General features: G+C 43.3%; 1 protein-coding gene across 2 annotated transcripts; it reads left to right on the top strand.

The window, feature by feature from the left end:
* Positions 1 to 207: 207 nt before the first annotated feature.
* Positions 208 to 22,966, top strand: lrrcc1 (leucine rich repeat and coiled-coil centrosomal protein 1). 2 transcript variants are annotated; one of them, XM_023977965.3, is made up of 20 exons: positions 208 to 1,194; positions 1,764 to 1,810; positions 1,905 to 2,110; positions 2,226 to 2,291; positions 2,491 to 2,658; positions 4,568 to 4,734; positions 5,603 to 5,824; positions 6,572 to 6,783; positions 7,036 to 7,189; positions 7,945 to 8,093; positions 8,269 to 8,473; positions 8,648 to 8,787; positions 10,530 to 10,731; positions 11,150 to 11,335; positions 13,649 to 13,823; positions 15,344 to 15,507; positions 20,371 to 20,579; positions 20,896 to 21,033; positions 21,371 to 21,506; positions 21,677 to 22,966. In XM_023977965.3, the coding sequence occupies exons 2-20, from the start codon at positions 1,767 to 1,769 to the stop codon at positions 21,785 to 21,787; spliced, it is 3,054 nt and encodes a 1,017-aa protein (XP_023833733.1). In that variant the 5' UTR covers positions 208 to 1,194; positions 1,764 to 1,766; the 3' UTR covers positions 21,788 to 22,966. The 2 variants fall into 2 exon arrangements, with proteins under 2 accessions (XP_023833733.1, XP_023833734.1); XM_023977966.3 differs by lacking the exon at positions 5,603 to 5,824 and having other exon boundaries at positions 209 to 1,194.
* Positions 22,967 to 23,574: the final 608 nt, after the last annotated feature.

Raw genomic sequence — 23,574 nt, forward strand, 5'->3', positions numbered from 1 at the left:
GAATTGGCTGGATAGTGTAGTTAATATCGGGCCAGGGTGACAGGCAGGTAATGCACATTTGTTGATTTTGCAGTCCAATAAAAACGAAATGTTTCTGAACACTCTCAAGTCCCTTCTTTGGGAGAATCATTTTAGGATGACTGACTGAACCGATAACGTTCGTCACCACTCAGCTCTCGCTGCACGACATACGTCATACATTTTGGACAGCAGTCGTGTCCCTATAGCCTCTCCCCTAGAACACCTGTGCACGAGATAGGCAGGTTGAGGTTACCAGGCTTAGAGTAGTGCAAGGGGTGTCATATGCTGCACAGTGAAGAATGTAGAGGAAGAGGGGTCAAGGGTGCGGGATCCTGAGAGGATCCGTGTGAGTAGTGGATCTGTGCCAGCACAAAGGGATAGGCCAATGGGTGATATATACTTCAGTAAGATTGGCTACTTAGCGTTCATAGCACAGGAGGTTGGTGGCACATTGATTGGGTAGAACGGGCTCATGGTAATGGCTGAAGCAGAATAAGTGGAATGGTATCAGATACATCAAACACATGGTTTCCATGTGTTTGATGCCATTCCATTCCCTCTGTTCCAAACATTATTATGAGCCGTCCTCCCCTCCCCATAGCAATGGTATCAACTGTACAGTAGGGATAGAACATAAGTCACAGAAAATAGAGGTTGTGATGTCAGCTGCAGAGAAGTATTTGGGGATACGAGATTTGACTGCAGAGGAGTTACAAGGTGTGTTGAGTGGTGGGGTCCCGTCCTTCCAGGCCATTGGCCTGGCGTAGGACCAGATAGGGTTAAAGTAGTAGTGGAATAGGGGTGTGTTTTAATGAATGTAGGATTCGAGGGTAGAGACATTTAACGTTTTTTTTTCCTTTCCCCTTTTTTCGTAGCGCAAAGTATAATGTTTTTTTTCGTCGCGCAAAGTATAATGGGTTTATACCACAGTCTAGTTGGTGAAGGTACTTGCAACATACTGTATACTGGATGCCAAACGCTGTAAAACATCATCAAAGAAGAAGACCTGTGCACAAGGACGGCCTGCGCATTACCGCCACCTGCAGTGCTTGACCAGTAATGCAACTGAATATGAACGGAACTCGATGACAGAAGCGGCCAGTTCAAGTGGAGCGGCGGCAAAACAACAACAACAGATGCTGAACAACTCCTACAAGTCACATTGCACTGGAGGTTAGTATTGGATTAGGACAGTACACATGGCACACATTTAGCTATGTTTTGTTAGTGGTTAAGGTTGTCGTGGGAGGTTTGCTGTTTCTGTGTAGTATGTCGGTTTGTTGTTAGCATGGCTACAGTACGTTAGCTAGCTAACGTTAGTTGCATAGTTTTGAACACTTAAAAAAAAATATATGTTACACATGTCTTTATGTCTAACATTCGGATGAGGTTGTTGGTAAGTTGCCGGGCTACATTAGCTATCCATTATATCTAGAAAACCCTTATTTGATAAACGTTAGTAGCTAACGTCTTAACCATAAACTGGCACGCTAACGTTTAGCTACACTAGAACCACAATCTTAACAATAAGACATCTTTGCTAGAACAGTGCAGTAGCTAGGTAACGTTACTACTAGCACATATAACGTTAGATACATACCTTAAGTGCACTGTCATAAAGTCCCATTTTGCCATTTCAACACCCTACCACTTTGTTTGGTCAACTGAAGGATATGGCTGTAGAAATGTAACCACTGAAATTGTGCATGAATGAAACTGCCTATTTATTTTTGATCTTCTAGGCGATGGCGGATGGAGAGCTGTGTCTGATAGATAAGAGCATATCAAGGTAATCACACCTTCGTCTTCCAGTAAAATCTTCACCTGGAACTTCTGTATGAAATAATCAATGGAATTCTCTCATCATGTCACCCTCTGTGTAGTTTGCTGGAGGTCCCATTGCGTGCCAATGTCACATCCCTGAATCTGCATTGTAACCGTATTCTGAAAGTAGAGGGCTTGACCACTGCTTGGCATCTCCGACACTTGGATCTGTCATCCAATCATATCTCTCGCATCGAGGGACTCAACTCTCTAGCCTCACTGAGAACCTTGAACTTGTCCTGCAACTTGATCACTAAGGTCGAAGGTGAGCCCTGGTCAAACACAGAAAAGTGTTGTTCAGTTTTTATTTTTGTCACACACATTCGGAATTTGGCCACCCTGCCGTTTTTGCGTGTAAGATGTTAATTTCTCCTTTTCAGGACTGAATGGACTTGTTAACCTGATAAGATTAAACCTGGCCTATAATCAGATAAGTGACCTCACAGGTAAGTTTCAGTTCATACTTACATGCACAGTGTGCAGTCTACTGACCACAACATTCATGAACAGGGATGGGCAACACTGTCCCAGAATATTAGAGTTGCCCATCCCTGCTCATGATGATCACACATGGCCAAGTTTTCCATAACATAAATTTACATTTACTATCACATGAGGGTGATACTCATTGGTTGTAATACCCAGGTTTGCTGTATCTTCACGGGGCGGAGTACAAACTGAGACACCTCCATCTCCATAGCAACCGCTTGGACAGCATCAACCAGCTGCTGCAGTGCATGCTGGGACTGGAGAATCTGAGTGATGTCACCCTAAGCGTGGAGGGTGCAGGCAATTCAGTCTGCAGCTTACCAGGTGAGTGGTGATGAAAATGGAGTGCTGTTGCAGTGCTATTTGAGCTACACAATTCCTGGGTAGCCATACTAAATCTCCATTCTGAGTGAAAATGCAATAGTATGTCCATGAAAAACCAAAATGTTGCAGTTTCTTGAGATTTAGCCAGAGATACAGGGCCTCCACATTTTGTTGTGTTACAGCCTGCATTTCAAATAGATTACATTGAGATTGTCTGTCACTGAATTACGCTCAATACCCCATAATGTCAAAGTGTAATTTTGTCTGTTAATACATTTTTGAATTTTTTTTTTTTTTTAATGGAAGCTGAAATGTCTTGTCAATAAGTATTCAATCCCCTTTGTTATTACAAGCCTAAATTAGAGTAAAAATGTGCTTAACAAAATGCATAATAAATTGCATTGACTCATTCTCTGTTTAAAAATAGTGGTTAACATGATTTTTTTAATGACTACACCATCACTGTACCCCACGCATACAATTATCTGAAAGGTTCCTCAATCTAGTAGTGAATTTCAAGAACAGATTCAAACAAAAAGACCAGAGAGGTTTTCCCAATGCCTCGCAAAGAAGGGCACCGGATTAGTAGATGATTAAGAAGGAAAAAAGCAGGCGCTCAATATTCCTTTGAACATGGGGAAGTTATTAGGCTTTGGATGGTGTATCAATACACCCAGTCACTACAAAGATACAGGCGTCCTTCCTAACTCAGTTGCTGGAGACGAAGGAAACTGCTCAGGGATTTCACCATGAGGCCAATGGTGATTTTAAAACAGTTAGAGTTTAAAGGGATACTTTGGGATGCTAGCAGATACCCATAGACCTCCAGTCATTGCGCTAACGCTAGTTAGTGTTGGCTCTCGAAACTACCTTTAACCTCCTTTATACTGGACACAGAGACATAAAAATATAATAGCCAAAATCCTGAAATATCCCTTTTAATGGTTGTGATATGAGAACTGAGGATGGATCAACAGCATTGTAGTTACTCCACAATACTAACCTAAAATGACCAAGTGAAAAGAAAGAAGCCTATACAGAATACAAATGTTCCAGAACATCCATCCTTTTTTCAACAAGAAACTAAAGTAATACTGCAAAAAATGTGACAAACCTTTTTGTCCTAAATACAAAGTGCTATGTTTGGGGAAAATCTAACGCAACACATCACTGAGTACCACTCTTCATATTTTCTAGCATGGTGGTGGCGACATCATGTTATGGGTATGCTTGTCATCGACAAGGACTAGGGAGTTTTTTTTACGATAAAAAGAAATGGAATACAGCTATAAGCACAGGCAAAATCCTAGTGGAAAACCTGGTTCAGTCTGCTTTCCAACAGACACTAGGAGACAAATTCACCTTTCAGCAGGACAACAACCTAAAACACAAGGCCAAATATAAACTGGAGTTGCTTACCAACACGACATTGAATATTCCTGAGTGGCCTAGTTACTGGTTTTACTTAAATCTATGGCAAGACTTGAAAATTGTTGTCCTCCAATGATCAACATTCAACTTGACAGCTTGAAGAATTGTAAAAATAATAATGGTCAAATATTGTACAATCCAGGTGTGAAAAGCTCTTAGAGACTTTTCAGAGACTCACAGCTGTAATCACCGCCAAAGGTGCTTCTACAAAGTATTGACTCGGGTGTGAATACTTATGTAAATTAAATATTTCATTTTGAATACATTTGCAAAAATGTAAAAAACATGTTTTCGCTTTGTCCTTATGGGATACTGTGTGTAGATTGGTGAGAGAAATTCAGTCTGAAACACAACAAAATGTGGAATAAGTCAAGGGGTATGAATACTTTCTGAAGGCACTGTAGGTCATGTAAAGTAAGTATTTTGGACATCTATTTAGCATATTCAAACTCAATGACTCCTGTGTTCCCTGCTGCAGGTTACAGAGAGATGGTGCTCCAGTCCTTATCCCAGGTCTCCAGCCTGGATGGGGTGGACCGGCTGGGGAACCCTGCTCCTCTGGGGGAGGACAGCCCCATCGACATCCCCGGCCTGGAGGATTACGTGGACTTCTTGCTCTCTTCAGACACCAGTGCCAACGAACTGGTAAACTTTAATCACAACCAAATAATATTCTATATAAAGTATGCCAAAAGGGTTGTACCACATCTTAAAACTGACGTGTGTTTATATCACCCTCTATGTCAGTGATGGGCAACCCCTTTTGTAGGCCCGCGGATCAATGTTTTTTAGAAGGTGCATTTAAAAAAAAATGTGTTTGTGCATCAGCAGTTTCTCTTGTTATGTCAGTTACTGACAGTCACTCAATTAGCCCATGCCAGCTAACATTTTTGGGAAGGGTAAGTTAGTCTCGCGTCCAGATATCTAAAGTTGTAGTAACCATGGTCAAATTACCGACCGGGGGGGCCCCATTGATTTTGTTAGTCACTCTCACTCAGATATCATATTAAAAACTGCAAACCTTTCTCCCCACCCTATGGCAAAATGTGTAGTATTGCAGGAAATTAGCTGTGAAACTGCAAATGTTTCTCTATGCCCCATGGCAAAAATAGTAGTATTGCAATAAATGAGTTATAAAATTGCTAAATTAACTCTAAAATGTAAATTTTTCTCTTTCCGCTGTCAAGGGGGGGGTCCGCTAAAATGTTTTGCTCACAGTGTGTGTGTGGGGGGGGTTACAACAAAATGTTGCTTAGGGCCCCCAAAACACTATGGAGGTGGATACCCAGATGATTTCAGATCAATGTTGCACTTCCTGCTCTATGTAGGATGACTACTTACATGACAAGTAATTTTATAAGCAGTGTATATGAATACTTTTTGTAATTTGAAGTAGTTTAAGTGTCACCATTTTGGGTCACTTTGAACTGTTTTTCTCTATCTGGCACATGGCATGTTTCTCTGGGTGTATTATGTTGTAGAATTAATATCTCAACATAAGATGTCCCCACAGGCCAGGGTTCACGGCTCTCTCACCACTTCCCGTATTGACGAGGTGCTGAAGCAGTTCCGCCAGCGGGCAGGGGGCCCAGTGGGGGCCCCAGATCCAGTCAGACGGCCCCAGGTTTTACAGCCAGGTTGGGCTACAGTGGGCAGCTTTAGTACAGCAGCAGACCCAAACAATGAACAACGCATCCAGAAACTAGAGCACCAGGTGTCCCGGCTGTTCCAACAGGTGAGACTGGATGGAACGGTCTAAAGACGTCTGACTGATGCTGATCAGCACCTGTGTGAAGACTGTGTTGCTGTATAAACATTCACATACACTGAGTGTACAAAGCATGGCAGACTGACCAGGTGAATCCAGATGAAAGCTATGATCCCTTATTGATGTCACCTGTTAAATTCAAATCAATCCGTGTAGGTGAAGAGACGGTTAAATGAAGGTTAAAGAAGTATTTTTAAGCCTTGAGACAATTGTGCCATTGAGGGTGAATTGGCAAGACAAAAGATTGAAGTGCCTTTTGATTCGGGTATGGTAGTAGGTGCCAGGCGCCCTGGATTGAGTGTGTCAAGAACTGCAAAGCTGCTGGGTTTTCACACTCAACAGTTCCCCGTGTGTATCAAGAATGGTCAACCACCCAAAGGATATTCAGCTAACTTTACACAACTGTGGGAAGCATTGTAGTCAACATGGGTCAGCATTCCTGTGGAACACTTTTGACACTTTGTAGAGTCCATGCCCCAACGAATTGAGGCAAAAGGAGGTGCAACTCAATATTAGGAAGGTGTTTTATGTTTTGTACACTCAGTGTATAACACATCACGCATACAATGAAATTATGGCCCAATTTTATAGTAGTACTATACAGTGGTGTAGTGCTCTCTACACTGTAGAGTATTTGAGTTGTATACTACAAAGTAGTATTGCATATGGTTTATCCACCTGCATCACTGATGAAGCTCCTAACCTGGTTGCCAGACTCCTGCAGGGGAGGTCTCCAGCAGCTCCACCCCCTTTGTGAAGGTACGGAGGCCCAAGAGGGACATAGACAACACGTCAGAGAGTGAGTGTGACAGCGGGAAGGAGAACCGGGGGCGTCGCTCCAGGATCCCAACTCGGCACAGGGGTAGCAACAGTACTGTAGTGAAGAGGACCATCAAGCAGCCCACCAAGGCCAAACAACCAGACAGGTAACAGACAGGGCCTCTCTGCTGGCAAGTTTCTTATTTGACAATTTCACACCTGTCATGATCTCCACACATGACGCAGTGACATTGACACTGTGGTTATGCTTCATCAGATTCTTATCATACGCGCTCAGTTCGAGTCATTTTGTTTTAGTGAACCTAATCAATCATAGTTGACACATTTTCATACTCATTCTGAAACCTATAAAGCGCGACCCTTATTGAGACTGCTTTGCTTTGACTTTTTATGTGTAGTGATCAGGAGAGAAGCAAAGGGAAAGGTTCAAAGTGTTCAGTTGTCCCTGGGAGGAAGTCAGGCGTCCATCAGGTCTTTGGGGTTGCCGACTCAGTAGGACCAGTCAGGAAGACCCCCAGCAGCACCAAAGAAGCAGTGGAGGAGACCTATAGGGTACGGACCATAGACCACAGTTCTCATATGCAGTATTTGTGTACATCAGTGATGTAGTGTTTTTTTAAATATTTTTTTTATGGTGGGTAAACACTGATCACCGTTCGCGGTGAGTAAAGTAATCCCCCGTATACTTTAATGCTGGGTTCCCTAGCTGGTTTTATTAGGGCCCCTAAGTTTTCTGAGCAACATTTTTTGGGAGTATTTTTATTAGATTTTATTCTTGGACATAAGACTGTAAAAACACCAGGAAATCAGCTCCAAGTGATGTTAATTTAAGAAATCTGTTTCCAAGTATTCCCACGTGTAGTAGAGACGCTTGATCTTTAACAAATGTAAGCAAGGTTTGAAATGATTGTGTTTTAGTCAAACATATCTGTTTTGGATTGTTGCGATCAATTTCCATTCTACAAATAATTTGTAATCATGTTCCGGCCCCTGAACGTCCGCTCAAGAAAAAAATGGTCCCGTGGCTGAATCTAGTTGATGAACCCTGCTTTAATGCATTTTTCCGCAAAAGGATGGTAAATGCTCGTACAGGTGTGTAAACGTCGTTTACGTGCGTTTAACGTCCTCTACACCACTGCTGTACATATCGTCGTTGAACTTAACTAGTTCGGCTGTCATATCATGCATAGATTCCCTGTCTAATTGAATATATCAACTTAGTGATTTTGTAAACTACTACTGATACTATGAAAGTGCGTGCATAATTAGTGCGCCACAATGAACTTTGTGTTTGCGTGCCTCCCTAGGCGATCGTGGAGGAGCGTGATCAGGAGAGAGAGAGGCGGTGGAAGGCTGAGCAGGCTGTGAGGAAGCTGACCGAGCAGATGAAGACCTTGCAGACCCAGGCCAGCCAGGAGAAAGACCTGCAGAGCATGGCCCTGCACACCACCGACAGGTTAGAGTATAAACAAACACAGAAATTCCTTATGCTCTTGTCACAAAAAGTTAAAATCTCTGCTAAATTCCCACACACACTTTACTTCCGTTATCGCATGCTTCCTGTAGGTTTTTAATACAAGCTAAAGTTGGACCTTGTGTCTCACTCCCCTGTCTCTCTTTCCACCTCCCAGACTGAAGGAGCTGTTGTTGAAGGAGCGTTCGGAGCGCTCTGGTCTGCAGGCTCGCGTGGAGGAGCTGGAGGAGAGGTGTCAGAGCTCCGCGCTGCAGCTGGAGCAGGTCCTGCAGCGGGAGGAGCAACACAAGAGGGCGCTGCGCAGCCTGGAGGACAGCACGTCCCATAGTGAAGCACGGAAGGCCCGCCGGCAGGCTGAGGAGGTAGAGCTACTGCTGCTTCATAACCCTTGATACTTCATGGATATAGTAGAGCTTCCATAGGTAGCACTGGGACGAAACGTTGCAACGTGGTCAGGAAAAATTCCAAGCCCTTGTGCTGCAACATAGTAATATTACCCGTACTGAGTAGGGTTTGACCTTTTGATGACCTTTCAGATGAAGAGGAGCCAGGAGCTGGAAAACAAGGCGTCGGCCCTGATGAGAGAGCTTGAGATCCAGCGAGCTTCGCTCCGACAGCATAAAGACAAGCTACGGCAGCTCCACGAACTGCTGGCCTCCAGGGAACAAGTGCACAGGTACAGTTAACAAACTATAGTTTTGGCAAGTCAGTTAGGACATCTACTTTGTGCATGACACAAGTAATTTTTCCAACAATTGTTTACAGACAGATTATTTCACTTATAATTCACTGTATCACAATTCCAGTGGGTCAGAAGTTTACATACACTAAGTTGACTGTGCCTTTAAACAGCTTGGAAAATTCCAGAAAATGATGTCATGGCTTTAGAAGCTTCTGATAGGCTAATTGACATCATTTGAGTCAATTGGAGGTGTACCTGTGGATGTATTTCAAGGCCTACCTTCAAACTCAGTGCCTCTGCTTGACATCATGGGAAAATCAAAAGAAATCAGCCAAGACCTCTGAAAGGTCTAAAATTGTAGACCTCCAGAACTCTGGTTCATCCTTGGGAGCAATTTCCAAACGCCTGAAGGTACCACGTTCATCTGTACAAACAATAGTACGCAAGTATAAACACCATGGGACCACACAGCCGTCATACCGCTCAGGAAGGAGACACGTTCTGTCTCCTAGAGATGAACGTACTTTGGTGCGAACAGTGCAAATCAATCCCAGCACAACAGCAAAGGACCTTGTGAAGATGCTGGAGGAAACGGGTACAAAAGTATCTATATTGACAGTAAAACGAGTCCTATATCGACATAACCTGAAAGGCCGCTCAGCAAGAAGCCACTGCTCCAAAACCGCCATTAAAAAAAGCCAGACTACCATTTGCAACTGCACATGGGGACAAAGATTGTACTTGTCTGGAGACAAGGGGACAAAGATTGTCTGATGAAACAAAAATAGAACTGTTTGGCCATAATGACCATCGTTATGTTTGGAGGAAAAAGGGGAGGCTTGCAAGCCGAAGAATACCATCCCAACTCTGAAGCACGGGGGTGGCAGCATCATGTTGTGAGGGTGCTTTGCTGCAGGAGGGACTGGTGCACTTCACAAAATAGATGGCATCATATGGAGGACAATTTTGTTGAAATATTTTAAGCAACATCTCAAGACATCAGTCAGGAAGTTAAAGCTTGGTTGCAAATGGGTCTTCCAAATGGACAATGACCCCAAGCATACTTCTAAAGTTGTGGCAAAATGGCTTAAGGACAACAAAGTCAAGGTATTGGAGTGGTCATCACAAAGCCCTGACCTCAATCCTATAGAAAATTTTGGGGCATAATTGAAAAAGCGTGTGCAAGCAAGGAGGCCTACAAACCTGACTCAGTTACACCAGCTCTGTCAGGAGGAATGGGCCAAAATTCACCCAACTTATTGTGGGAAGCTTGTGGAAGGCTACCTGAAACGTTTGACCCAAGTAAAACTATTTAAAGGCAATGCTACCAAATACTAATTAAGTGTATGTAAACTTCTGACCCACTGGGAATGTGATGAAAGAAATAAAAGCTGAAATAAATCATTCTCTCCACTATTTATCCTGACATTACACATTCTTAAACAAAGTGGTGATCCTAACTGACCTACGGCAGGGAATTTTTACTATGATTAAATGTCAGGAATTGTGAAAAACTGAGTTTAAATGTATTTGGCTAAGGTGTATGTAAACGTCTGAGACTACAGCGCCTTTTTTTGCAGTACGGTGCCATCATTAGGGCACACAATGGAAAACGAGCGTTTCTTCACCTTTTCACTCAGTTTCAAAATGTTTTCTCCCTATTGAACATGACCCAGATATCATTAATTTAGTTAGTCAGTCAGTGAGTGTCTTAACGGCGGCGTCCTGTTTCACAGGAAGGAGCTGGAGGGTCGGCTGGTGCCAGGCGGGGCAGAGTTCCGGGAGGTGGTGGCCAGGGAGGTGGCTGGTGTGGAGGAGAGACACGCCCAGAGCAGGGCTGGGTTGGACGACAGATTGGCCCAGGCCACACAGCAGTACACTGCCCTGGAGAACGAGTTCCGTATGGCTCTCACCATCGAGGCTGCTCGCTTCACTGAGGTCTGAACACTGAACTAGAGAACATCAAATAAAACCGTTTATTTATTATTTAACTTCCACTTGCATAAAAAGACAGCTGAAGCAAGGACACCTTTTGACCTGTTCTAGAAACTTATGTAGTGTATGTGTGTGTGTATTGTGGTAACGTTGACACTTTGGTTCATTAGGTATTAAATGTCCCCTAGATCTCTCAGTTCTCTAACTTTGACCTTCTACTAAATTAGCTTGAAGAAAACACATATTGCTGGTCAGATTGAGACAAACAGGGAATGCACAGTAGTGGACTTTCATAAAAATTATGAATTAAGACAATAGGACTAAAGAGAGCCTTTGACTAATGAAATTGATGATGAGATGAATATGAAACTTTTTGATAGGAACAACTAACAACGTTTCTGCCTGTGTCCTCCGTACGTAGGTGGAGCAGGGCTGTACCCGGCTGAGTGCTGAGCTGTCGGAGGTGAAGGCTGCCCTGTCTCAGACCCAACAGAGAGAGAGACAGGCGGGGGGTCTGGTGCAGGAGCTCACCTCCATGGTCAAGGAGCAGAAGAGCCGCATCACAGAGCTCAGCAAAGCCAAGCGAGACGCCGTCACTGAGCTCAAGGTACAACATCACGACCGGGGCTCTTCAGCATTTTGCTTAAAGCTATCAAATTATTTAGAATCTGCAGTACCTGGTAGTGATGGGGGGAAAAAAATTATATAGATACATATCGCAATGTTATTTTGGACAATATTATATCAATACTTTGACTCAAAGAATCAATTTGTAAAAATTGTTTATTTATTTATATATATATAGTACCAGTCTAAAGTTTGGACACACCTCCTCATTCAAGTGTTTTTCTTTATTTTTGCTATTTTATACATTCTAAAATAATAAACTGAACGATTTAGCAGCTTGCTTAGTTCAAATTAAGTCTAATTTATTTGAGTTGCGAGGCAATTTCGCAATAAGAAGTGCTTGTGTTTCCCAATCGCCTGCTGCAATAGGCTGGGGTCATAATTTAAATCACTGAATTAAATATTAATAACGTACAATACCAGTCAAAGGTTTAGACACACCTACTCATTCTAGGGTTTTTCTTTTCTTTTTACTGTTTTCTACATTGTAGAATAATAAAGACATCAAAACTGAAATAACACATATGGAATCATGTAGTAACCAAAAAAGTGTTAAAACAAATCAAAATATATTTTATATTTGAGATTCTTCAAAGTAGCCACCCTTTGCCTTGATGACAGCTTTGAACACTCTTGGAATTCTCTCAACAGGTGTACCTTGTTAATTTGTGTAATTTCTTTCCATAATCCTTTTGACCAAGTCTGTTGTGTTGTGACAAGGTAGGGGTGGTATACAGAAGATAGCCCTATTTGGTAAAATACCAAGTCCATATTATGTCAAGAACTGCTCAAATAAGCAAAGAGAAACGACAGTCCATCATTATTTTACGACATGAAAGTCAGTCAGTCTGGAAAATTCAAGAACTTTGAAAGTTTCTTCAAGTGCAGTCGCAAAAACTATCAAGCGCTATGACGAAATTGGCTCTCATGAGGCCCGCCACAGAGATACATCTGCTGCAGAGGATAGGTTCATTAGAGTAACCAGCCTCAGAAATTACAGCCCAAATAAATTCTTCAGAGTTTAAGTAACAGACATCTCAACATCAACTGTTCAGAGGAGACTGTGAATCAGGCCTTCATGGTCAAATTGCTGCAAAGAAACCACTACTAAAGGACACCAATAAGAAGAAGAAGACTTGCTTGGGCCAAGAAACACGAGCAGTGGACATTAGACCGGTGGAAATCTATCCTTTGGTCTGATGAGTCCAAATTTGAGATTTTTGGTTCCAACCGCAGTGTCTTTGAGACGCTGAACGGATGATCTCCGCATGTGTGGTTCCCACTGTGAAGCTTGGAGGAGGAGGTGTGGGGGTGCTTTGCTGGTGACCCTGTCTGTGATTTATTTAGAATTCAAGGCATACTTAACCAGCATGGCTACCACAGCATTCTGCAGCGATACGCCATCTCATCTGGTTTGGGCTTAGTGGGACTATCATTTATTTTTCAACAGGACAATGACCCAAAACACACCTCCAAGCTGTGTAAGGGCTATTTGACCAAGGAGAGTGATGGAGTTCTGCATTAGATGACCTGGCCTCCACAATCACCCGACCTCAACCCAATTGACATGGTTTGGGATGAGTTAGACCGCAGAATGAAGGAAAAGCAGCCAACAAATGCTCAGCATATGTGGAAGCTCCTTCAAGACTGTTGGAAAAGCATTCCTCATGAAGCTGGTTGAGAGAATGCCAAGAGTGTGCAAAGCTGTCATCAAGTGTAGCTACTTTGAAGAACCTTAAATATTAAATATATTTAGATTTTTTTTTAACACTTTTGGTTACTATATGTTTCCATATGTTATTTCGTGGTTTTGATGTCTACACTATTATTCTACAATGAAAAACATACAAAAAATAAAGAAAAACCCTTGAATAAGGGGGTGTCTAAACTTTTGACTGGTAGTGTATGTGTATCTATAGCTAGCTAGTCAGCTGACCTGCCCCCAAACTCCGATATTTTTCATCCTATAGCTTTTATTTCCATGATTGATCAAAACTCATTTTCTCATGCTCTCTCTTATCTCTCTGCAGCAGACATACAGTGAGCAATATGTTTGGAACATAAAATCACAGTATCGAATCGCAATACATAATAGAATCGTGAGAATCACAATGCATATCATATCGGCACCTAAGTATCATGATAATATCGTATTGTGAAGTCCCTGGCAATTCCCAGCCCTAGTACCTGGAGTTTAAGACTACGGGAAGTGCCTATAAGGTAGTGTGAATGGGTTATGGGCTAAGATAATGGGGTAGGTGTTGATTGTTTCCGTGGTGTCTGGTCCCGTCAGGGCCGTGTGCGGTCTCTGGAGGCGGGGGCGGAGGAGGACAGGCGTCTGCAACTGCAGCTGGAGCTGGTGAAGAAGGACAAGGCCAGGCTGCTGTCCCAGCTCACCGCCCAGGAGTCGGTTATAGACGGCCTCAGAGCTGAGAGGAGGATCTGGGGACAGGAGCTGGCTCAACAAGGTATGCTAACACCTTGGAAATAGAATTACTTAGTTACTATTATTAAAGAAATAAGGCACGGGGGGGTGTATTCCACAGCTAAGGGTTATTCTTATGCAACACAGAGTGCATGGATACAGCCCTTAGTCGTGGTATATTGGCCATACACCACAAACCCCTGAGGGTGCTTTATTGCTATTATAAAATGGTTACAAACATAATTAGGAGTACAAAGAAATGTTTTGTCATACCTGTGGTATATTCCACGGCTTTCAGCCAAACACCTTTCAGCGCTCGAAACACCCTGTTTATAACAGTAATTAGCGCGTAAAAATCGTCTGTCCTTGGTTGCAACACTCACTACCTAGTTCCAAACTGCCTCTGGAAGTAACGTCGGCACAAGAACTGTTCGCCAGGCGCTTCATGAAATGGGTTTCCAATGCCAATCAGCCACACACAAGCCTAAGATCACGATGCGCAATGCCAAGCGTCGGCTGGAATGGTGTGAAGCTCGCCGCCATTGGACTCTGGAGCAGTGTTTCCCCATCTGGCAGTCCGACGGACAAATCTGGATGTAGGCGGATGCCAGGAGAACACTACCTGCCCGACTGCATAGTGTCAACTTACAGTTTGGAGGAGGAATAATGGTCTGGGCTGGTTTTTTTTATGGTTCCAATGAAGGGAAATCTTAACGCTACAGCATACAATGACATTCTAGACAATTCTGTGCTTCCAAGTTTGTGGTAACAGTTTGGGGAAGGCCCTTTCCTGTTTCAGCATGACAATGCCCCCGTGCACAAAGCGAGGTCCATACATAAATGGTTTGTCGAGATCGGTGTGGAAGAACTTGACTGGCCTGCACAGAGCCCTGACCTCAACCCCATCAAACACCTTTGGGACGAATTGGAACACCGACTGCGAGCCAGGCCTAATCGCCCAACGTCAGTGCCCAACCTCACTGATGCTCTTGTGGCTGAATGGAAGCAAGTCCCCTCAGCAATGTTCTAACATCTAGTGGAAAGCCTTCCCAGAATAGTGGAAGCTGTTATAGCAGTAAAGGGGGACCAACTGCTTATTAATGGCCATGATTGATTTTGGAATTAGATGTTTGATGAGCATTTGTCCACATACTTTTGGTCATGTAGTGCAAATACACCCTTTACAGTGATTTCAATCTCAAATCTAGGCCAACCGGTTGCAGTTCACTTTTTTGTAGTTGCTATCCTCTTCCTTTTCCATTCATTTCATTGTGTTGGGCTGCGGTAGCCGCATATCTTTTTAAGCTATTTTAGTCTGAATGTTATGTATTGTTGTGTGTGATTTGAATGTACCTTGATGAACCTGAAGAAAGGCTCACAGAAAAAACATGATATGGATGTTCCTTCTCTAACGTGATACTTTGCTGCCGTCTAGTGGCTGTTTGAACGCTCCACCAGGTCAATAAATACTGAATTCAACATTTCTCTTGAGTGACCCTTATTGACACTCGTCTTGTGTTTTCCCCTATGTTTGACCCCCCCCCAAAAAAAACACACACACAGGAGCGTCTCTGTCCCAGGACAGGGGTCGTCTGGAGGCGAGGATTGAGGTATTGGCTGCTGAATTGGAAAGTCAGAAGAAACAGAACGAGCGAGACAACGACGCCCTGAGGATCAAAGTCAAGGTCATTGATGACCAGACAGAGACCATTCGCAAACTCAAAGAGGTACTCAAACACTTCCAAGGCCAGACAACCTCTTGTTGATTGCCCATTGGGCCAGGTGTGAATGTTCTGGGTGCCTTAACCTACCCAACCAGTTACCAGAATATATATATATTACAATTTAGTAAGTTATCAGACGCTCCTATCCAGTGCGACTTACAGTTAGTGAATTCATCTTAAGATAGCTAGATGGGACAACCACATCACAGGCATAGAAATTAAAATTTTCCTCAACGTAGCTATCAGTAGAGTCAAAGCTAGAAGGGGGCGGTCAAGTGCAATGCTGGTTAAGTGTTCTTTTTTGTTATTTTTTTAGGGGGAGGGGGTCAAGGTGAGGAGGAGTATTTTATATACTCTTTGAAGAGGTAGGGTTTCAGATGTTTTCAGAAGATGGGTAGGGGTGCCAGGACAGAGAAGAGCTTGGGCTGAGCGGAAGGGCCAAGAGACCTGAGGTTGCAGAACGGAGTGCTGGGGTTTAGGGTTTGAGCATAGTCTGAAGGTACAATGGGATGGCCGTCCCACTGTTGATGGCGCATCAGCAGACAATAATGGAACGCACCATCAGATTATCAATGCTGCTTTGACATGTAATAACCCATGTTGTACTCAAGTCATTTTAAAAACACAATGCTGTCGTTAACTAGCTCGACCAGTGCAGTCACAGTGCTGGGACATGGTTTAAAACCGTATAGGAGGGTTTTATAGATACTGTTTTGAATTTTAAAAGGATGTGAGCTGGTGGGCTACAGTCTTCACTTGTTAAGGTTTATCTGGATCAAAGTCCGGTTTAATTACAGCCAATTTAAAAGGGGCAATCTGCAGTATAAATAAGAGGTTCACCCCAGCACTGTTTTGGTAAACTGCTGAGGGATGGGGCTGTAGAAATGTAAGCACTTTCAAATTCATAGACTGCCATGGATGCAAGGACTGACCATCCATGAGATAAAAGTTGTTTTAACCATGTTTTGAGGCTATACAGTGTACTGTTTACAGTTACGTTGTTTAGAAAACAATGGCATAAACCAAGCTTATATTTTGGGTTCTGATTGGGTACAAAAGTTTAACTAAGCGTATGAGGCATTTATAAGTTACATTCTTCTGAGTCAATTAATATGTACACTACATCACCAAAAGGATGTGGAAAAAAGGCTTCCCAGAAGAGTGGAGGCTGTTTATAGCAGCAAAGGGGGAACCAACTCTACATTAATGCCCATGATTTTGGGGTGAGATGTTCGATGAGCTTTTGGTCATGTTGTGTATCATTCATTTTAAAGTATAAAAATGGATGTACCAATTGCAGATTGACCTTTTTAAAAGACTCAGGAACTATCCCCACTTGGATAGATGTGTTTATAATGGTGAGCGTTGGTTGGGAGAAGTTCTTTGACCAGCTTTGTAGGTATGGGGTCAAGTTGGCAGGTGGTAGGCTTGGAGCACATGATACATTCAGCCGTGTCATTGTAGGCCCGGGGTAAATGGCTATACTAGGAGCAGGAGTAAGGACAGTATATCATTACGGGAAGGTCAAACCTCCCAACCCCCAATTTCCCTCTACATACCACCCATCAGATGTACAGTCGTGGCCAAAAGTTTTGAGAATGACACAAATATACATTTTCACAAAGTCTGCTGCTTCAGTGTCTTTAGATATTTTTGTCAGATGTTACTATGGAATACTGAAGTATAATTACAAGCATTTCATAAGTGTCAAAGGCTTTTATTGACAATTACATGAAGTTGATGCAAAGAGTCAATATTTGCAGTGTTGACCCTTATTTTTCAAGACCTCTGCAATCCGCTCTGGCATGCTGTCAATTAACTTCTGGGCCACATCCTGACTGATGGCAGCCCATTCTTGCATAATCAATGCTTGGAGTTTGTCAGAATTTGTGTGTTTTTGTTTGTCCACCCGCCTCTTGAGGATTGACCACAAGTTCTCAATGGGATTAAGGTCTGGGGAGTTTCCTGGCCATGGACCCAAAATATCGATGTTTTGTTCCCCGAGCCACTTAGTTATCACTTTTGCCTTATTGCAAGGTGCTCCATCATGCTGGAAAAGGCATTGTTCGTCACCAAACTGTTCCTGGATGGTTGGGAGAAGTTGCTCTCGGAGGATGTGTTGGTACCATTCTTTATTCATGGCTGTGTTCTTAGGCATAATTGTGAGTGTGCCCACTCCCTTGGCTGAGAAGCAACCCCACACATGAATGTTCTCAGGATGCTTTACTGTTGTCACGACACAGGACTGATGGTAGCGCTCGCTCACCTTGTCTTCTACGGACTAGCTTTTTTCCTGATACCCCAAACAATCGGAAAGGAGATTCATCAGAGAAAATAACTTTACCCCAGTCCTCAGCAGTCCAATCCCTGTACCTTTTGCAGAATATCAGTCTGTCCCTGATGTTTTTCCTGGAGAGAAGTGGCTTCTTTGCTGCCCTTCTTGACACCAGGCCATCCTCCAAAAGTCTTTGCCTCACTGTGCGTGCAGATGCACTCACACCTGCCTGCTGCCATTCCTGGACAAGCTCTGTACTGGTGGTGCCCCAATCCCACAGCTGAATCAACTTTAGGAGACGGTCCTGGCGCTTGCTGGACGTTCTTGGGCGCCCTGAAGCCTTCTTCACAACAATTGAACCGCTCTCCTTGAAGTCCTTGATGATCCGATAAATGGTTGATTTAGGTGCAATCTTACTGGCTTTCCTTGCAGGGAACCATGGATGACAGAGGAAGAACAATGATTCCAAGCACCACCCTCCTTTTTGAAGCTTCCAGTCTGTTATTTGAACTCAATCAGCATGACAGAGTGATCTCCAGCCTTGTCCTCGTCAACACTCACACCTGTGTTAATGAGAGAATCACTGACATGATGTCAGCTGGTCCTTTTGTGGCAGGGCTGAAATGCAGTGGAAATGTTTTTCTGGGATTCAGTTAATTTGCATGGCAAAGAGGGACTTTGCAATTAATTGCAATTCATCTGATCACTCTTCATAACATTATGTATGTATATGCAAATTGCCATCATACAAACTGAGGCAGCAGACTTTGTGAAAATTAATATTTGTGTCATTCTCAACTTTTGGCCAAGACTGTACAGTTGAAGTCGGAAGTTTACATACACCTTAGCCAAATACATTCAAACTCAGTTTTAAACCATTCCTGACATTTAATTCTAGCAACAATTCCCTGTCTTAGGTCAGTTAGGATCACCACTTTATTTGAAGAATGTGAATAATAGTAGCGAGTGATTTATTTCAGTTTTTATTTCTTTCATCACATTCCCAGTGGGTCAGACGTTTACATACACTCAATTAGTATTTGGTAGCATTGCCTTTAAATTGTTTAACTTGGGTCAAACGGTTCGGGTAGCCTTCCACAAGCTTCCCACAATAAGTTGGGTGAATTTTGGCCCATTCCTCCTGACAGAGCTGGTGTAACTGAGTCAGGTTTGTAGGCTTCCTTGTTCGCACACGCTTTTTCAGTTCTGCCCACAAATTTTCTAAATGATTGAGGTCAGGGCTTTGTGATGGCCACTCCAATACCTTGACATTGGTGTCTTTAAGCCATTTTGCCACAACTTTGGAAGTATGCTTGGGGTCATTGTCCATTTGGAAGACCCATTTGCGACCAAGCTTTAACTTCCTGACTGATGTCTTGAGATGTTGCTTCAAGATATCCACATAATTTTCCTTCCTCATTATGCCATCTATTTTGTGAAGTGCACCAGTCCCTCCTGCAGCAAAGCACCCCCACAACATGATGCTGCCACCCCGTGCTTCACGGTTGGGATGGTGTTCTTCAGCTTGCAAGCATCCCCCTTTTTCCTCCAAACATAACGATGGTCATTATAGCCAAACAGTTCTATTTTTGTTTTATCAGACCAGAGGACATTTCACCAAAAAGTATGATCTTTGTCTCCATGTGCAGTTGCAAACCGTAGTCTGGCTTTTTTTATGGGGGTTTTGGAGCAGTGGCTTCTTCCTTGCTGAGTCCATCTGAGGGTAATTGTTCTTGTTTCAAACAGACACTATACCATCTTTAATGGGATAGTTTACTAGAATTCAACACATCAGTGTTGTTGATTGTACATCACTTTACCTACGTTCTCGCTCTTCAGTTTTCCCACCTTGTTCTTGTGGAACTGCACCTCATTCTTAGTGACACTCAGCTCCACTCTCTGATCCACCACTTCTCCAATCAGTTCATCAGCATGGCTCTCACTGGCTGTCAGTCTGGCCTGCATGTTCCTCAGCTCCACTCTCTGTGCCACCACCATGTCCCTTAGCTCCTTCAGCTCAGTCCAGATGTCAGGTTGATTGTTCAGCATCACCTTCCCGACTCTCCCCTGTCACCTAGACCCCGTTGAGTGATGTAATTCTCTCTGACCCCTGCGTTCTCTCCCTGAGCCCATGCCCCAGACAAACAGAACAACACCAGCAGAACTATAGCACCCCTCATTCTGAAACAATGACTCTCCAGAACTAATGGAGTCTATTAGGCTCAGGCCCATTCTGTGTATATGTACACTGGTGTTATTGAACCAATACATGGGAACTTTAACTGGTGTCATTGGTGGACCATTTTGACAACTTTGCCAAGGAATATGTGCGATGTAACAGAACACAGGTTGAGATTATTTCATGCCATATCTTTCGAATATGAGGTGTTTCAAGGACATGGTAAAGATCAAACCTGTTACTCTGTTTTTAAAGTCTCCTCCATAAGGGTTGCTTATAGAAAATAAAAATCAGACCTTGATCAAATACATAGGTCAAGTACTTGAGGTGCACTTGATTTCAGAACTATTGGCATTTCTCTCTGTCAGCACTCTTTTGCTTTCTCTCTCTCTCCACCCTCCCTCTCCCTCAGGGCCTACAAGAGCGTGACGAGCAGGGCCGGAGGCAGCGTGAGGAGAGCCTGCAGGCCCAGCGGCGCCTGCAGCAACAGCTGGAGGAGTCGTCAGCCACATCGCAGGACCTGAGAGACACGGTGCAGCAGCTCAGTCTCCGCAAGGAGCAGCTCAAGCAACAGCTGGAGGACAAGGAGATGGAGCTGGACGAGGTCAAGGCCGCCTTCAGGTAGCTTACGACACACACACACACAGACAAATACACTCGCACAGCACACTGCACTGAATTAACTTGAGCTCCACATGTTACTCATACATTTCCATAAATCATGCATTGATGTAAATGGGAGATTTGAATGAAACATTTTGTACAGATGTGGATCTCAAATTGGGATTTTACCTATCATAACATCATTCTGAGGACCACAATCCAATATGTCTGACACTGTGTCACCATCCTCAATTCTTTTAATGTATGCACATTGTCCCCACTACATTCCTTCATACATACTTCATGTTTACTACTTCTATGTTCTCCCCTGCAGTGTGTCCAATAAGAAGTGGCAGGACAAGGCTGACCTGCTGACCCGGCTGGAGAGCCAGGTGAAACGCATGAAGGAGGGCTTTGACTCTAAAGAGAGCCTGCTGCTGGAGGAGAGGGACAAGGCCTCACAGGCGCACAAGTACGCTGACTAACACACCTTCAATAGGACAGCATATAGGGCTTCCTATCTAATCCAGCCGTGTATCATTATTATAATATGGTCATTAGCAGATGCTTTTATCCAAAGTGACCTATGGTAAATACATAGATGCATTCATTTCATTATATGTGGCCCATATGTATGAGGGAATGAAACAGAAGTCCGGTGTTGCAAACACCGAGCTCCAATGACCAACTGAGCCACCGGAACCATATAAGAGAATATAAGACATTGGTTGAAGAGCTGCAAGCCTGCAACGGTGGTCTAGGTCAGAGTAATGACAACAGTGTATCTGTGTTTGTGGTTTCCCCTCCAGAGCGGTGGTAGAGAAGCTACACAGTATAGACGATGCATTCCGGCGACAGCTGGAGTCGCTACAGGCATCCCATCAGACCGAGCTCCTACGGCTGGCCAATGACAAGCAGAAACAGATTGAACAGTCCAATCAGAAGGTAGCTTACGGTCATGGTTACCACAGTCACTACACTGACCTGCTCAGTCGCATAATAAGGAATGAATGCTAACTTGAGATCCATGCACGTAACTTGAAATTCCTTGCACATCTCCTAATGCATTATTTATGCAAATGGCTCAGATGTATGACCGTGTGTGTTTTACTCAGGTATTTCAGGTGGAGGAGGAGATGCGTCAGCTCCTGGAGGAGACTGAAACTGAGAAGAAAACAATGGAGGAGAAGATGAGACGTCTCACCAGTGTATTGAAAGACTTCTAAGTACAGCTGATGGTGTATATCATCTACCTATAGAGTCACCTGTGTTTCTACTTGGACGTTACACTGATGAGGTGACAGCGTTTGTTGATGTGAATTATTTGCAAAACGTGAATGTTAAGTTGTTCTGACAGTCACTTTTTTAGGGGCGGACAGGTTTTGGACTTTTGTGGTTAGGCCAGTAAGTTTTTAATTAGCCCAACCGGCCGCCAGAGGGCACTATTATTCCTTTTATATAGTGTGTCATCTGCGTCTGACTTTGTGCGCAGCCGGCTATAGACAAGTTGGTTGTTTAGCAACAAAACCGACGTGTGCGCAACTGTGAGGCAAAACAGACGGGGTTGGCTTAGATTGTTGACAATATGTCAACTATATTTATTCTACAATGTTTATCGAAAACATACATACATTTGCACAATGAGCATTTGTTGTCTCTCCTACATTGTTACAGTTGTTGGTTAGCTAGCTAACAAATGTTATCCATTAGCATCAATCAAAACACCTCAAAACAAGAAATAGTATCAATAACAAGATGAAACTAGCTGAAAAGAGTCACTTACAATTCCCCTCGTGGCAGTTTCTTGTCATTGTTGGTAGCTATCTGGGCATCCAGAATCACAACTCAGACTTCTGTCCCATTGAAGCGTACGTATCATTTTCGTGATGTTTGCAGCTAACCCATCTATAGACTCCTGCCCCCGGCGACTGGCTCGTACATAAAGCATCCTCCATTCAGGATGCAAACATGTTGGTTTCCTCCATAACTCGATTGGCGGGCCAGCCCCCCAAAAAAGGGAAAATATCCGTACTGTCTTAATAAAACAAACATTTTCCCCCCCATTTTTCTAATAACGTCCGGATGTTGCACACAGTGTTCAGGTCATCAGTCTGTTGGTAACCCATGGCTGAACAACATCCGGAAGATGTGCGAAAATGGTGGAGGGAAATTATGTTTTGTTACGAGTGCGCATATTTTCAAAAAAAAATTAAATATATTTTTATTCAGGCCGGCGGGCCATTAATTAAATCGAGTTAAGGAGGAATACAACACCAGGAAGAACTACGCCCTCTAGAGCACTAGTTTGAAATGTAATACATTTACATGTGTAAATATTTGAATTAAGTTATCAAATATGTGTATATTTTTATCATGCTAAATAAAAGCAATTTTATTCCGCTTTCGTTGCCAAGTCTTAGAAAAAGTTTTGGGCTGTGATGGGGGCCTGGGGGGGTTGGAGCACATGGTGCAGAGATACAAATATCAGAGAGTTTCTAAAAGACTGTAAAAAAAATAAAAAATAAAGCAAAGTCATCGATGAAGTCACCCCATTGTTTTCTATGAGAATGCTCAGCGGCGCATTTGATCAGGAAGTGTCATTTCAGCGTGTCGCCAACTTGCTACATGGAGTTTTTGGAAACATTTCATGCGTTTGAGCTACTCTAGGAAGTGACTGTTGCAGCCTAGCTCAGTGCTGGCCAACGTGCAATCATTGGAAAATAAAATGGATGATATACGATAAAGACTATCCTACCAACGGGACATTAAAAACGGTTATATCTTATGTTTCACCGAGTTGTGGTTGAACGACGACACGGATAATATAGAGCTGCCAGGATTTTCCATGCATCAGCAGGAAAGAGAAGCTACGTCTGGTAAGGTGGGGAGGGGGTTGTATTTGTCAATAACAGCTGGTGCGCAATGTCTAATATTAAAGAGGTCGCTTGCCTGAGGTAAGGTAGAGTACCTTATGATAAGCTGTAGACCACACTATCTACCAAGAGAGTTCTCA

Source organism: Salvelinus sp. IW2-2015, linkage group LG32 (assembly GCF_002910315.2).
Source record: "Salvelinus sp. IW2-2015 linkage group LG32, ASM291031v2, whole genome shotgun sequence".
Lineage (NCBI taxonomy): Eukaryota > Metazoa > Chordata > Actinopteri > Salmoniformes > Salmonidae > Salvelinus > Salvelinus sp. IW2-2015.

What these genes read in the sequence shown, in the direction of transcription:
- lrrcc1 (XM_023977965.3), top strand. Translation starts at nt 1,767, where the DNA reads ATGGCGGATGGAGAGCTGTGTCTGATAGATAAGAGCATATCAAG. An exon ending in CAGTGGAGGAGACCTATAGG is followed by an intron (nt 7,190 to 7,944) that starts GTACGGACCATA and finishes GTGCCTCCCTAG; the next exon opens with GCGATCGTGGAGGAGCGTGA. An exon ending in TTGAACAGTCCAATCAGAAG is followed by an intron (nt 21,507 to 21,676) that starts GTAGCTTACGGT and finishes TGTTTTACTCAG; the next exon opens with GTATTTCAGGTGGAGGAGGA.